We start from the raw sequence: 13934 nt of genomic DNA on the forward strand, positions 1-13934 counted from the left end.
ACTATCCTGTTTCACAAAAACAGCATTGAGACTCGTTTGGTGGTGCCTAATTGATTGCTAGTTATTTTAGTACAAAATTATATTTGTTAGATGGTACTCTTGTAACTTATACAGGTAAGACTCTTTAAATACACATCATGCAACTATCCCTTTAATTCAAATGAAAAATATAGTAAATCTTTCCAGGATTCACCACATAAAAACTAATCTGTTTACCAACTTCCTGCTGAATAATAAAAATACTTAAATCTAAATAATAAACTTATTGAATAAATAATAGTGAAAAAAATAAATGCCACAACAATTAAACACTATTCACATAACAGGTTAAATAACAAACAAAAGAAAAAATATTTATAAGTCAAATTTATTAAGTCATTAATACATAAACATAAAATTTTATTATATATTGTATAAAGTTCAGGTACTAAAATGTAATGCCAGTCCAAAACTTCATGTAACTAAAAAAAATATTATTAACTATATTGCTGGTAAATTAGGGAAGTAATATATCTATAATTAAAGTAGCTTGATGTCTGTCAGTCTTACTGCCCATTAAGATCTCGGTAACCACTGAACTAATTTGATTCTACTCTTTAGGGAATATACCTACTGGTCCTGTGGTGGTTTTAGGCTATTTTCTTGAGGGGGGATGGGACACCCACAACCCCTCCAAAAGTAAAACAAATTCCCATAGATTTTTTTTAAAAAACTTTAAAAAAAATTTTTTTGAGGATGCAGACGAAACCAACTATTTGGTGCTGCACCACATGTACTAAATTTTTAATTACCTCTTGGAGCAAAGCCCCTAGAGGCGAAGCCGCTAGTAAATTATGTAGTAGCTAAACTAATAAATTAAATTAATAAACGCGGTTTTAATAAAAACAATAATTTAGACAAGTAGCTAGCGCAGCTATGACCGTTCTTAAGCTAGAAATTGAAACAGGGATCTAAAGGAATAGGACAATAGACAAAAAAATTTTTCACATCCACAATGAAACACAAATTGCCCCTTCTCTAATTAACAATTAGTGGTTGAACGTTTAAACATCTAATGATCTGATCATTAAAAATTCAATAAAATTCTCCAAAGTTGTTAATTTATCCAATAAGAAACATTTCTATAATCTTTGGGGACTAGTGTAATAAACTATAAATCCGCTCCCTGCCTGATTAAAATCCCCGACATACCTGGATAAAATGGTGGCTCTAAATAGTTTCTTGTTTTGTTCCAAATAATCTTGGTGTCCTTTGAAGTAAAAACTGATTCTTGACTTTTCCTCAGCATTCCTGTAATAAAGAGGATTTAAGTTGTAAATAGCATAGCAATGGAAGCCTTTATATTCTTACTAGCGGATACTCCCCCTAGAAGTCTCGAAAGGGGTAGGGGATTGATTTTGAAAACCCAATTTTTGGTATTTTAGATCGAAAAAGTAAAGGTTTTTGGATATTGAGGGGGGGGGGGGTTGTCCAACCCCCAAGAAAATATCTTAAAACCATTACAGGAACAGTAGGTATATTTCCTGAAGAGTAGTGCAAAATCTGTTCAATGGTTACAGAGATCTCTTAAGCTTCAGACAAATAGAGACAGACAGACTAATATTTTTACTTTGTTCTAGATAAAATGAGTTTAAAAAACAAGACTTCACTTTTTTCAATACAAACCCTTCAGTTATAGTAAAAACTAATAAAAAATAACCCATTTCATGTTCAAGCATTGGTAAGAGAAAATGTTTAATTTTGAATTTTCTCACCTCTACAGAGTATTAAAGCTCAAGTGGATTATTTTTTTTCTATTATCATACCTGTGAGAAAGCATTATCTCTCCACCATATTAATCCAACCAATAGTAGGATATTATTGTACAATTCAACCAATAGTAGGATATTATTGTACATTTCAACCAATACAAAAATACTATAGAACATTTCAACCAATAGGAGAATAATATTGTACATTTAAACCAATAGTAAACATTTTTTGTACATTTAAACCAATAGGAAACTTTTTTTTTGTACATTTAAACCAATAGGAAACTTTTATTGTACATTTAAACCAAAAGGAAACTTTTATTGTACATTTAAACCAATAGGAAACTTTTATTGACAATTCGGCCAATAGGAAACCATGACTTTACAATTTAACCAATAGGAAACTACTATTGTACAATTAAACCAATAGGAAACTGGTACTATACCTGTGAGAAAGCATAAGCTCCCCTCCATAGCAATCCAACTTCTTCAGTCTGTGGTTCCTAAAGTAAAAAAATTAAAAGAGGGGGGGGGGGGGGGTTTAATGCAACCATCTTGTAATCACTAGATCTAGGGCAAATCTCTAGTCACAATCCTGAATGAGGCGCATTGTAGTCAGCTGCGCAAATTTAATTACGAGAAGCTGAATTGCGGTGTGGATCTATACAAGAGAGATATCCCTTAATAGCTTTGTGCCAAGGCGCTGTCAAATCTATCTACATCTGAATCTAGCAAGTCTCTGCCTAGTCTGCCTACTTATACATCTCAACATTGAGAAGCCTGACAAGTTACTAACCAACATTTGGGGAGGGAGGGAGCAACCTTAACCTAATCTATATAATTACATCCGTGATGTTAATTAGTAAAGAATTGTAGTATTTGTTTCTTTAAATCTTATTTTCTCAAAAGGATTTCTTTAATTTTTTGTGCACCTTGACGCCATTTGTTAAAAACCTGCAAAATATGTAATTTGATTATTTTCAGGTTTTAACCATTCCAAGATAATTTGTTCACAAGACTAAGAACAATTTGAATGTGTCTATCAAAGTCAAGGCATATATAAAGACAAGACCAAGCCCTATCAAGAAAAAATAGTACCATTGAAGTGGAATTTTATCATTTTAGTCTATAAAAACATTAGTAATTTTATTAGTAATATATTTTTTTCAAAATTACTGTTTTACTCAGCGGATATAACCATTAGAGAAATGATTTCAAACACTTAAAATAACCTCGTTCTTATTAAAAAGCCTTTAGAAATTACAAACTTTCCTTTCTCCTCAAACATGAAAAGTAAGAACATCCATGCAAATATTGTGCAATAAAAGTTTTAAATATCCAAAAAGGTTTACCTGTGAATAAGAGGAAACTCAATTGATTCCTCCTCGTTCATTGCTCTCAATGCAAAGCCCTGAAAATATTTTAAAACTTTAGTCCAGTAATTTATTGAATACTAGCAACAATGCCCCTGGAGGCACTTGCGTAAAGACTCAAAGGGGGAAGAGAGAAAACAATCTACTTTAAATTAAACTAGCAGAAACAACCTATAGGCCTATAGGCACTTGTGGAGGAGGAGTTGACCCCCACCCCCATTTTCAATTTTAGTTTTAAACATAAATTCAAAAAAAATTTAGGTGTGCATTTATTTCTAAGGGCAATTTCTCTTGGGAGGTTGTTAAGATCCCCCAAAATAGTAATAAACCCTCCCAGGACCTATGAGAAGCTACCCTGTAAACTAGAACCATATTGTTGCAGTGGTTATAGAGGTCCTGAAGTACACAAACCAATTTCTCTTAAAACTAAATAGGAACCATAACGACTAGCAAGATCCTTCGATACACAGACAGAGATCCTGTTACTTTCTTACAACAACCAAGAGTCCTACCTTGATAGATATTTGCTCTGGCTTATTTGAATTCTCCTTGGGCTCAATCACAACAAACCATCCGTCTGGGTTGGGATCTACAGTCTTGGTTTTATTCCTGTAAAAATTTAATTGTTAAGCGAATTAAAATGCAGGCTAGCTTAGCTCTGATTAATAATTCCATTGTAAAAGTCATGATGTTAAAATTATATTGATTTTAATGTTCATAAAACTTAATCAAAGATTCTTCTCCCAAAATACATTAGGAGAGGAATCTACCATGTATTCCGCTTAGCCCATCCTAACACCGAAAATTAAAGATTTAAAAGGATCCTTTAATATCCCCCTAAAAAATAGGGGGGGGGGGGGGGAGAGATCTTTTTTTAGCCAATGTAACCTAGCCTAAATAGTTTGTAAATATTTTTGATTTAGTATGGTGACCATTTTGGTTTAATAAAAGTGTACATATTGTGGGGTTAGTAGCGAAACTTCCCTACAAATTAGCCAAAATGTCCGTCCACCGTTTACTGCAACTGACGCAATTCATTATCATGCACAGTTAGAACATCTCAGACTAAAATCTTGCAATCAAATGGTTGGTTGTTTATTGGAAGTTTCTTAACATAATATCCTTGTGTTAGAGTATCACATTTATTATATGCTAATTGCAAATTATAATCTGGATTCTCTAGATGATCACTTAAAAATCGAAAGAGAATCCAGCAATTCAAATTAATTACAGTTACTATAGAAAAGCTTCGCTGATTAAGGAAAAACTTACCTTGGATCTAAGATTTGTCCCTGGTTGCAGCGGGTGAAAGAAATATCAAATAAATCCCTCCAATCCTAAACAATATATAACAGATATTGGAAAGAAAACTAAGTAGTGGGTTTAGTAGTATTTTCACAGTAGCTACTCTTCTATTTCTAGCCCCTGAGAGAGGCTTAAACCTTGCAGGGTCAATTTCCTAACCATGTTGGGCAATCCTTAACATTTACCTAACCTTAAATAACATCAAAAACTAGTGTAACGGACTACAACATCCATAAAAGCGAAGCTCTGAAACGGTAGGACAAAAGGGCATTAACACTTGTAGAGTGTCAGAACCGAATAATCAGAAAATAAATGTATAAGAGTCAAAGCAAAATTGTAAGTAAATTTGTTGAAAAGTGCTTGATGCAGGATAATATTTAAAGACATAATTACATTTTTAGGACTTTATTATAGAGTTGCTTCGCTTATAATATTGTACTTTGTTGTCCCAGGAATCAGTATACCAAAAATTAGATCATATAAAAATTTGTTGTTAAAAAAATAGTCATGTTGAAAATGGACGTACGGACATTTTAGTAACTGAGTTGCTACGCTTTATAAATTGTAGCAAACTAGTACAGGGATCACCATGCAAATTTTGAAATAGAAATAGGACAATTCTAACGTGCATAAATAAAAAAAGCTATCAGTCACGGACGTGCGGACGGACCGACCCTACTAATTATAGAAAAGCTTAGCTTTAAAAAATTGTCAAAACCCGCCACTTTTTTTCTTTTAATGACCATAATAAACTGTATATAAAGAGTCTGATGGCCAATATGTCTTACTTATACAGGTTTTAAAACGAGCAGAACATTCATAAGCAATACTTAAACATAGTATAAAGTAGAGGCATGTGTAGATTTTAAACGAAAATTTTAAAATTTCGTTTGCATTTCTAAATCAATTAATGAAAACCACTAATTGTGCTTAAGTAGAATAAAAATTTGTGGAGATTCATTTTTTCTAGGGGAAATTTTTCTTTAAAGATTGTTGGTAGCCCCCTAGCCCCCCACCCCTCCCCCCCAAAAAAAAAAAAAAAAAATTCCCTAGACCACGAGAAGCTCCACTGTAAAGGAGAATAAGAGGTTGGCAAGATCCTTTGGTACAGACAAATAGTAACAGGATTTTAATATCCAATTATCGCTTCGGATTATACATATAAAGCTTTCCTCTGATATTAGAATGATAAATTATAGGGATAAAACCATAAACCGGTAATTATTTTTAGTAGCGAAGCTACTCTATAAATTGAAATAACCGTCTGAAACGTTTCGGGGGAAACGTGATTTTCTCGGCTCCTATTTAAGATAGTTCATATTCTCAACTCCTTTTCAAGATTTAAATTTTACATATACCCACAAAGTCGTATTCTTTGTGGTGCTTGATAAATATTCACATTATAAATATAAAAGGTTTCGTGATTAATTTTAATGTTTATATTTTTTCGTAACTTTTTTCCGGATGTCCATCCACATTTTTTTAGCTTCGCTACTTATGGATGGCGTCATCCTTTTTAACCTTTACAGTCGGCCCCTTGCCGCACCTTAATCGGTTGGGGGGGGGGTTATTTAACAACTTTTGTTTTTAGGTCTTTTTTTACTTTCAAAATTTCAAAAGGCTGTAATTTTCTTATTTTTGAAGCTATAAGAAAATTTTTTTTTCCACAAAATGATTATCTTTATGTAAACTTTACATTAGAAATATCAAAATAAATTTCAGCGGCCGCAGCTGTACTTGGTGATTTTAATATGTTATGTAGACATGCAAGAAAAGCTTAAGTTTAAAATCTGAAGTCTCTAAGTCAAAAATTGCGGCCACAGGAGTCTTTTAAAAATTTCTGGTGACCTGGAGGATCAGGAACTGCATGATCATACCCGGAACCTGAAAGTGTCTTGAACACCTGTATTTCATATAAGGATGTACTACTAGAGGATATTTTAGTATTTTGGTATGATAAAATGCTTTGTTTAAGTCAAAAAAATATTTTTGCTCTTTACCTGGATGACCCTGCCAGGTTTGCTGGCATCCTGTGCCCGCCAGGATGGAGATATTCAAAAAATTCCAACTCTCAGTTATGTGTCATACCCATACTTAAAAATACGCAATTTGGGCTCTTTATTTTCACACACAGTAAATGAGATAGAAAAACCGCCCCCCCCCCCCGTCCCGAACGTTAAGGGTTAATTTTAATATTTGTATGTAATACTAAGTTATAAAGGATTTTTAAAAAATAGCCTAGAACAGGTTCTAATCCACAGGATATTAATCGGTTTTGAAGACATACTAGAAAATTGGTAATGTTACTGTATAGTTATAACCAGGGATCTAAAGGGATTTGACAATGGCCTATAAATTTATGTAAATCCCCAATAATGACAAACAAAAATAACCCCTTCTGAAACATTTACAATCAACCTAATAAACCAACAATTCAAGTAAAAGCCTCCAAAGTTGTTAAACCAACGAATAAGAAAACGTTATTCTAAAACTTTGGGGCCTATTGTCCCCTCTCTTAAGCCTACCTGTTTGTCTGCACTAGCCCCCGCATGACTTGGTAACAGCGTACAGGTTGGAGGACCAGAGCTCATACCTAATACATAAATATAGTTTAATTAATTATAAAAGAACAAGGATGACAACATCCATAAAAGCAAAGCTCTAAATTTGTAGGTCAAACGAACATTAGCACTAGTAGAGTGTCACAACTCATTATTCAGAATATAAATTTAACAGTTGAAACAAAATTGTAAGTAAATTTGTTGAAAAACTGAAGAATGTTTAAGGACAAACGGACAATCTGAATATAATCACATAAAAATTTGTTTAAAAAGTTAAGAATAAACATATTTAAAATGGACGTATGGACATTCTGGTAAAGATTATAGAGTTGCTACTCTTTCTAAATCGTACTCAACTACAACAGGTATAATCATGCAAAGTTTGAAATCAATAATCAAAATACTTAAATTCTTCTATGCATAAAAGTACTTAATAAAAAGTTTACACATTAATTTCATATATGGGCCATGACACTTTAACGTCAGGTGTAACATCCCAAGATTACTAAAGGGAAGCCAGATCTCTCCTTTCCTATCCAAACACCCAGGGTATTAGGTTAAGTAAAACCCAACAGACAACTAACTCTTTGATTACACGACCTTTGTCTGGTAGTCCCAACAGTGCATGGTAAGAAGTCATTACCTAATCAGGGCCAAGACATTCACTCTTAAAGCATCACATAGTTATGCGAAGGAGAGAATAATACAAAGGCAAATTGAAACCTTTTAATTTAAATCCACAAGATAGGTTTAAAAGTGGAAGATTCTTTCGCTACCCCACATATATTATAGACAAGCTTTTAAAATGTTAAACTCTTACCTTTGATATGCTCAACTTGAAAACAGGAAATAATAAACAAAATTGCTGACAAAGTCTTCATTATAAACTAAAAAAGAAAATCATGTTATGACCTGCTTTCTAAAAGAAGGAAGTTTGTAAAAAGAAAATGAAAAACTACATAAATCTAATTATTATTCAAAAATTAACTAGTGGTTGCACCCTTAAAAGGACTCTCCACAGAAAAATCAACTATAGATTTTTGAAAATCTAACCTGAAATTATTATTCTCTGTTCAATTTTAGGCATTTTTTGTTTTTGTGGCATCGCGATCGAAGCCCTTTGAAATTTTTTACCTCCTTTAAGTGAATCCTCCCGCCATTTAATTTGTGCTGCTTTAGTGATTTTTAGCTTCTATTTTTGCCGCCGTTGCCGCATTCATCGCCCTTCTCCGCCGCTACTCCGCTGTACGTCGCTTTTTAATACATGCTCCCCTCTCCCTTGTTCAGAAATTAAATGGAGGCTGGGGGTGTTGTGTATAGCTACGTACGCAATGTATAGCGGAGTAGCGGCGGAGAAGGGCGATGAATGCGGCAACTGCGGCAAAAGATGGTTATATTTGGCGGAGGCGAACACAAAATAGAGGCGGCAGGATTGTCCAGTCAAGGAAGAGGATAAATCGTAGAGCGGCCGGTTGCAATGGAGCAAATGTTCTTTAGCGGCAACATATATTGAGTGGAGGAAAGTGTAGTATATATTGTTATAGCGGCAGTACAAATAGGCGGCGGACAAAATTTTCAAAGGGCTTCGATCACGATGCCACAAAAACAAAAAATGCCTAAAATTGAACAGAGAATAATAGTTTCAGGTTAGATTTTCAAAAATCCAAAGTTGATTTTTCTGTGGAGAGTCCTTTTAACACCTGTAGGCTGTATATTTAAAGGAATATGGAAGGGCAGAAAAATACCCGGGTTTAGTTTCGTCGTATTGTCACATTAGCATTAGATAGCTATTTAAGATTAGGTTAGGTGGATGCCCCGCAGGGTTATAGCCTCCACAGGGGCTAGAAATATGACAATAGCTACTTTGAAAATATGACGAAACGCCCTTTAAGAGGCAATGTCACGAAGGGTACTATACCCAACTACACTAAACCGTACCCAGACTTAATAAATATAAATAATAGCCTTAAACCATCTTAAACATATAGGAAGCTTCACTAAAAAAAAAAAAATTCAAAAGTTAGCGATATCCTTCGGTACAGACATAAAAAGCTTACTTTAAATAATAGGATATGGTAATTTGTAGCTTAAGATCTCACTAACCACCGAACCGATTTGTTTCTCCAATTTTTTCGATTTAAGTCTTGGGATGGTTATATATAGGCCTTTTTTCTGCTATTTTCAACCAAAAATTACAGAGACCCTAGAGGCTAAGGACGCTTCCACTAAAAAATAAAAAAAATATTTTTGCATTCTTAAACACGGATTAACTGTCATACAGGCCAACATGCAAAATAACGGTGGTACTAAAATTTTTGGTCTTCAAGTATTGCAGTATTGAAAATTAAGGGGGGTTAATGCAACCATCTCGTAATCAATGATTAAATGGCACTTAGAATTCGAATTTCGATTTGAAATTTTGCACGAGTAATTCTTGGTAGGTCTATTTCTCCTAAATCGAACAAAAAGTTTGGAAAGGAACGGCTGACCTCTGCCGGCTCAGTCGTTTTGCCATTTTTTTGGGCTATCTTCAGGCAAATTAGTCACGAAACTTCTCCATATAATACTCTTTGCCGGTCCAAAACGTTATCAAACAGTTCTAGCCAGTAGCTGTTTGTACTAGAAATTTAAAAAATGGATATTATCAATATCATTTAACATGAATTTAACCAAAAATATGTTTTAAAAGTTGATTCCTACGTAATTAATCATAAATTTGCCCTGAAAATAGTCAAAAAAAACGGCTTAACAGCTGAGCCGCCAGCCGTTACTTTTCCAACTTTTTGTTCGATTTAGGGAAAATAGACCTACCAAGGATTACTCATGCAAAATTTCAGTTTAAAATTCGAATTCTAAGTGCCATTTACTCAATGATTACGAGATGGTTGCATTAAAAACCCCCGTTTTATAGAAAAGCCTCCCTTTTAAAAACACACAATCGAGCAAGAGTTGAATCTAAGCTATTTATTATACTAAAAAATATATATTTATCTTTCGGGGATGGCTTCAAAACCGATTAATATCAGCTGTTTTAGAACCAGTTCTCAAACCATACAGAAAATTCTTTAATAGCGTCGTTTTATAGAAAATTTCCCGCAAAAAAAAAATTGTTAGCTCTGGCCTTCGACCCCTTGTATTTAACAAAACTGTTTAATTCTATAATTTTAAAATTTGTTAAGTTATCTAGGAATTTGTTAATTTAAATCTTTAATAGCAGCGGAGAAAAAAAAATGACATTATAGAATTAAAATAAATCACGAATAATTACCCACCGTAAATAACAAAAAAAATAGTGACTTATAGAATAGCTTTACACAATACATTTAACTGTAAATCTAAACTTACATATATCAAAGTATATCCAGTCACTACAGAGAAAATTATCAGACTACCAATCAATTAAACAGGGGCCGTGATTCAAATAAATAATTCCATTTGAAATTGCTTAAAATTTGTGGCAGGGGAAGTGGGTTAAAGGAGAGAAAGGGAGAGGTGAGGGGAAAAGAGAGAGGGGGGGATGAGGGAAAAAGTGGATTGAGGAAAAATTTTCACGTTAAATTTTTTGTCAGAATCACTTCCCCTTGTCTCTGAAATTTTTTTTCTAATTTTCAGAAGGTTTTTTTTTGCTAAATTTCATAATTATTTACAACAAAAAATGCTTATTGTCCAATTAAGATAAAACGAAAAAATATACAATATACATGGAGTTAAAAATTGTGCCGATAACTCCTGGTGGCAAAAATAATATAATTCATTTTAGAACATGTTGTGTTTTATTTAACCCTTAACGGTCGGTGGGGGGGGGGGGCGTTTTCTATCTCATTTTCTGTGTGTGAAAGATAAAGAGCCCAAACTGCTTGACTTTTTAAGTATGGGTATGACACATAACTGAGAGTTGGAATTTTTTGAATATCTCCATCCTGGCGGGCACAGGATGCCAGCAAACCTGGCAGGGTCATCCAGGTAAAGAGCAAAAATATTTTTTTGACTAAAACAAAGCATTTTATCATACCAAAATACTGAAAAATCCTCTAGTAGTACATCCTTATATAAAATACAGGTGTTCAAGTCAATTTCAGGTTCCAGGTATGATCCTGCAGGTCCTGATCCTCCAGGTCTCCAGAAATCTTTAAAAGGCTTCTGTGGCCGCAATTTTTGACTTAGAGACTTCAAATTTTAAACTTAAGCTTTTCTTACATGTCTACATAACGTATTAAAATTTCATGAAGATCCGCCTCCGTTTTCCCGCCGACCGCCGACTGCGGCGGCTGGCAGCTGCCAAGTACAGCTGCGGCCGCTGAAATTTATATTTTGATATTTCTAATGTAAAATTTACATAAAGATAAACATTTTCTGGGAAAAAAATTTTCTTCTAGCTTCAAAAATAAGAAAATTACAGCCGTTTGAAATTTTTAAATAAAAAAAGACCTAAAAACAAAGGTTCTTAAATAAAAGGGTGAAGGAAGCGAAAATTGACTTAGACTTGTAAAAGGTCGGAAATTCATTATCAAACAGGGGACTTGCACAAAAAAAATTTAGCCCTCTAGCTCTAATAGGAACTGAAATAATTAGGGGGGGCGTTGAACGCCCCCCCCCCCCCCGACCGATTAAGGTGCGGCAAGGGGCCCGACTGTAAAGGGTTAATAGAACATCGCCCATAGTTTCTAGGTGAGGTTAGTAAAATAGCCTTAAACCACATAAAGTTATTGACAAAAATTCTCTAAAGAGTACAACCTATTCGAACCAGCAATTTTCGAGATCTTCAGCAGCAGACAGAAAAAATACATTATATCATAGGATAATCAAAAGCCGTTGCGTGTAGTAGGGGGTTTTTAATAACGCCCCTTTAAAATTAAAATTGGGAAGACATTCCTTGACCTTTTCCCCCCACTAATGGTTTCACCCAGGGAGGGAGGGGACATTGGGCTTTTTATTACACTAGTCCCCAAAGTTAATGATAACATATTCATTGGTTTAACAACTTCAAAGACTTCTATTAAATTTTATTTGGTTGGTTCATGAAGTTGAGTGTCCAACAGTTTCAACCAATAATTTCAATGTAAAGAAGGGGGATGTATTTCGTTTTATCAGCCATTGTCTTATCCATCTTGATCTCTTTTTACCCCCCACCCCCCTTGATGAATCGTTTTTTTTTTAAACGGTTAACTCTTTTTGTTAATTTAGACATGTTAGAATTGTACAATCGATTTCAAACTTTAAATTATAATTTCTATTAGGCAGATACAATTAAGGAAGCGTAGCAACTCCATAATATACACCAGAAAATTCGTACATCCATTTAAAATATGTTGCTTTTTAACCTTTTTAGCCAAAATTTTCTATTATCTATTATTATCTTATTCATCTGATATTTGGAATACTGATTACTACAACAATGTACAATGTTATATATAGCGAAGCATCTCTATAATCAAGTCCTTAAAAATGTAAGTATGTCCATAAACATTAGCCTGTATTTAAGCAGTTTTGTAACACACTGTTACTCTACAATTGTTAATGTTCGTTTGTCTTACCTTTTAAACTCTTCGCTTTTATGTATGTTGTCATTCTTGTCTGTAGAGTTGTTTTTAAAATTCCATTTTATAGTTTATTTGACATCGATGACTCGATTCTTTCAAACCTATTTACTTACATGTAAGATCAGGGCTAACCGTTACTGACGGACTCACTGTATAACATACTAGCGGCTACGCCCCTAGAGGCATCTAGGGGCATTTAAGGAGGGGGGAGTCGAATTTGATAACCCAATTTTATATTTTATATTTTAAAAGAAAAAGTGAAAAATATTTTTTTGAGGGGTGGAATTTTTTAGTTCAAAAATTTAACATTTTAAGGCGGGGGGGTATTTTTCATTTTTTTGTGGGGAGGGGGTGTCCCACCCACCAAAAAAATAGTTATAAACCTTCCTGGGACCTATGAGGAGCTACCCTGTTCAGGAGAACCCGATCGGTTTGCGAGATCCTTCGGTACAAACAAACAAACAGACTCACAGACAAAAATCCTTTTACTTTATTATAAGGACTAGCCCCTAGAGGCCTCTAGGGGCACATGAGGAGGGGGAAGTCGAATTTGATACCCCAATTTCTTGTTTTAGATTTTTTTTTTAAAAAGTAAAACAAAATTTTTTTTTTATTTTGGGGGGGAATTTTTTTTTGGGGTGGTTGGGGGTGTCCCACCCCCCAAGAAAATACTTATAAACTTTCCCGGGACCTATGAGAAGCTACCCTGTTAAGGAGAACCCGATCGGTTCAGCGGTTAGTGAGATCCTTCGGTACACACAAACAGATAGACATCCTGTTACATTATTATAAGGATTACATAATACCTAATCATTTTAGTGATCACCATTTCTAAAACGATTTGTAATAAGACAGCTGCATCACTTAAAAAATGGAAGTCATAATATCTAAATAATAAACATTAAACATTTTTAAAATAAACTAAAATTTAAAATTGCAAGGACAATTCTAACATGCCTAATTTAACGATAAGTGCTATTCGTTACGGACGCACGGACCGACCTTAAATATAGCAAAGCCTTTCCTTTAACAAGGATGACAACATCCATAAAAGCGAAGCTCTGAAACTGAATATGCAAAATACAGAATATTGTTTCAGGACGTACTGACATTTTTTGGACGTTATTATAGAGATGATTCGCTTATAATATTCTACCTTATTGTAATAGAAATCAGTACTCCAAAAATAAGATCAATCGGATGATTATATCACATAAAATTTTAGTTCAAAAAAAATATAAAAGTCAACTTGTTTAAAATAGACGCATGTACATTCTGTTAACGAGTTTAGAGTTGCTGCGCTTTCTAAATCGTACCCAACTTCTACAGGAGTCATCTTACAAAATTTGGTATCAATAAGGCAATTCTAACCTGTTTAAATTAACGAAAAGAGCTAACTGTCTG

General features: G+C 33.9%; 1 protein-coding gene across 1 annotated transcript in view; it reads right to left on the reverse strand.

Moving 5' to 3' along the window:
* Positions 1-353: 353 nt before the first annotated feature.
* Positions 354-13934, reverse strand: part of LOC145319646 (uncharacterized) — a 40911-nt gene continuing 27330 nt past the window's right edge. The window contains exons 2-9 of the mRNA XM_080161918.1: positions 7811-7877; positions 6955-7022; positions 4397-4461; positions 3637-3733; positions 3104-3162; positions 2198-2254; positions 1192-1290; positions 354-461 (exon numbers count right to left, since the gene is read on the reverse strand). Coding sequence (XP_080018044.1) covers positions 428-461; positions 1192-1290; positions 2198-2254; positions 3104-3162; positions 3637-3733; positions 4397-4461; positions 6955-7022; positions 7811-7871 — 540 coding nt within the window. The 5' untranslated portion in view covers positions 7872-7877 and the 3' untranslated portion in view covers positions 354-427. The remainder of the gene's footprint in view (positions 462-1191; positions 1291-2197; positions 2255-3103; positions 3163-3636; positions 3734-4396; positions 4462-6954; positions 7023-7810; positions 7878-13934) is intronic.

Source organism: Acartia tonsa, chromosome 5, assembly GCF_053477335.1.
Source record: "Acartia tonsa isolate MP-2025a chromosome 5, ASM5347733v1, whole genome shotgun sequence".
Lineage (NCBI taxonomy): Eukaryota > Metazoa > Arthropoda > Copepoda > Calanoida > Acartiidae > Acartia > Acartia tonsa.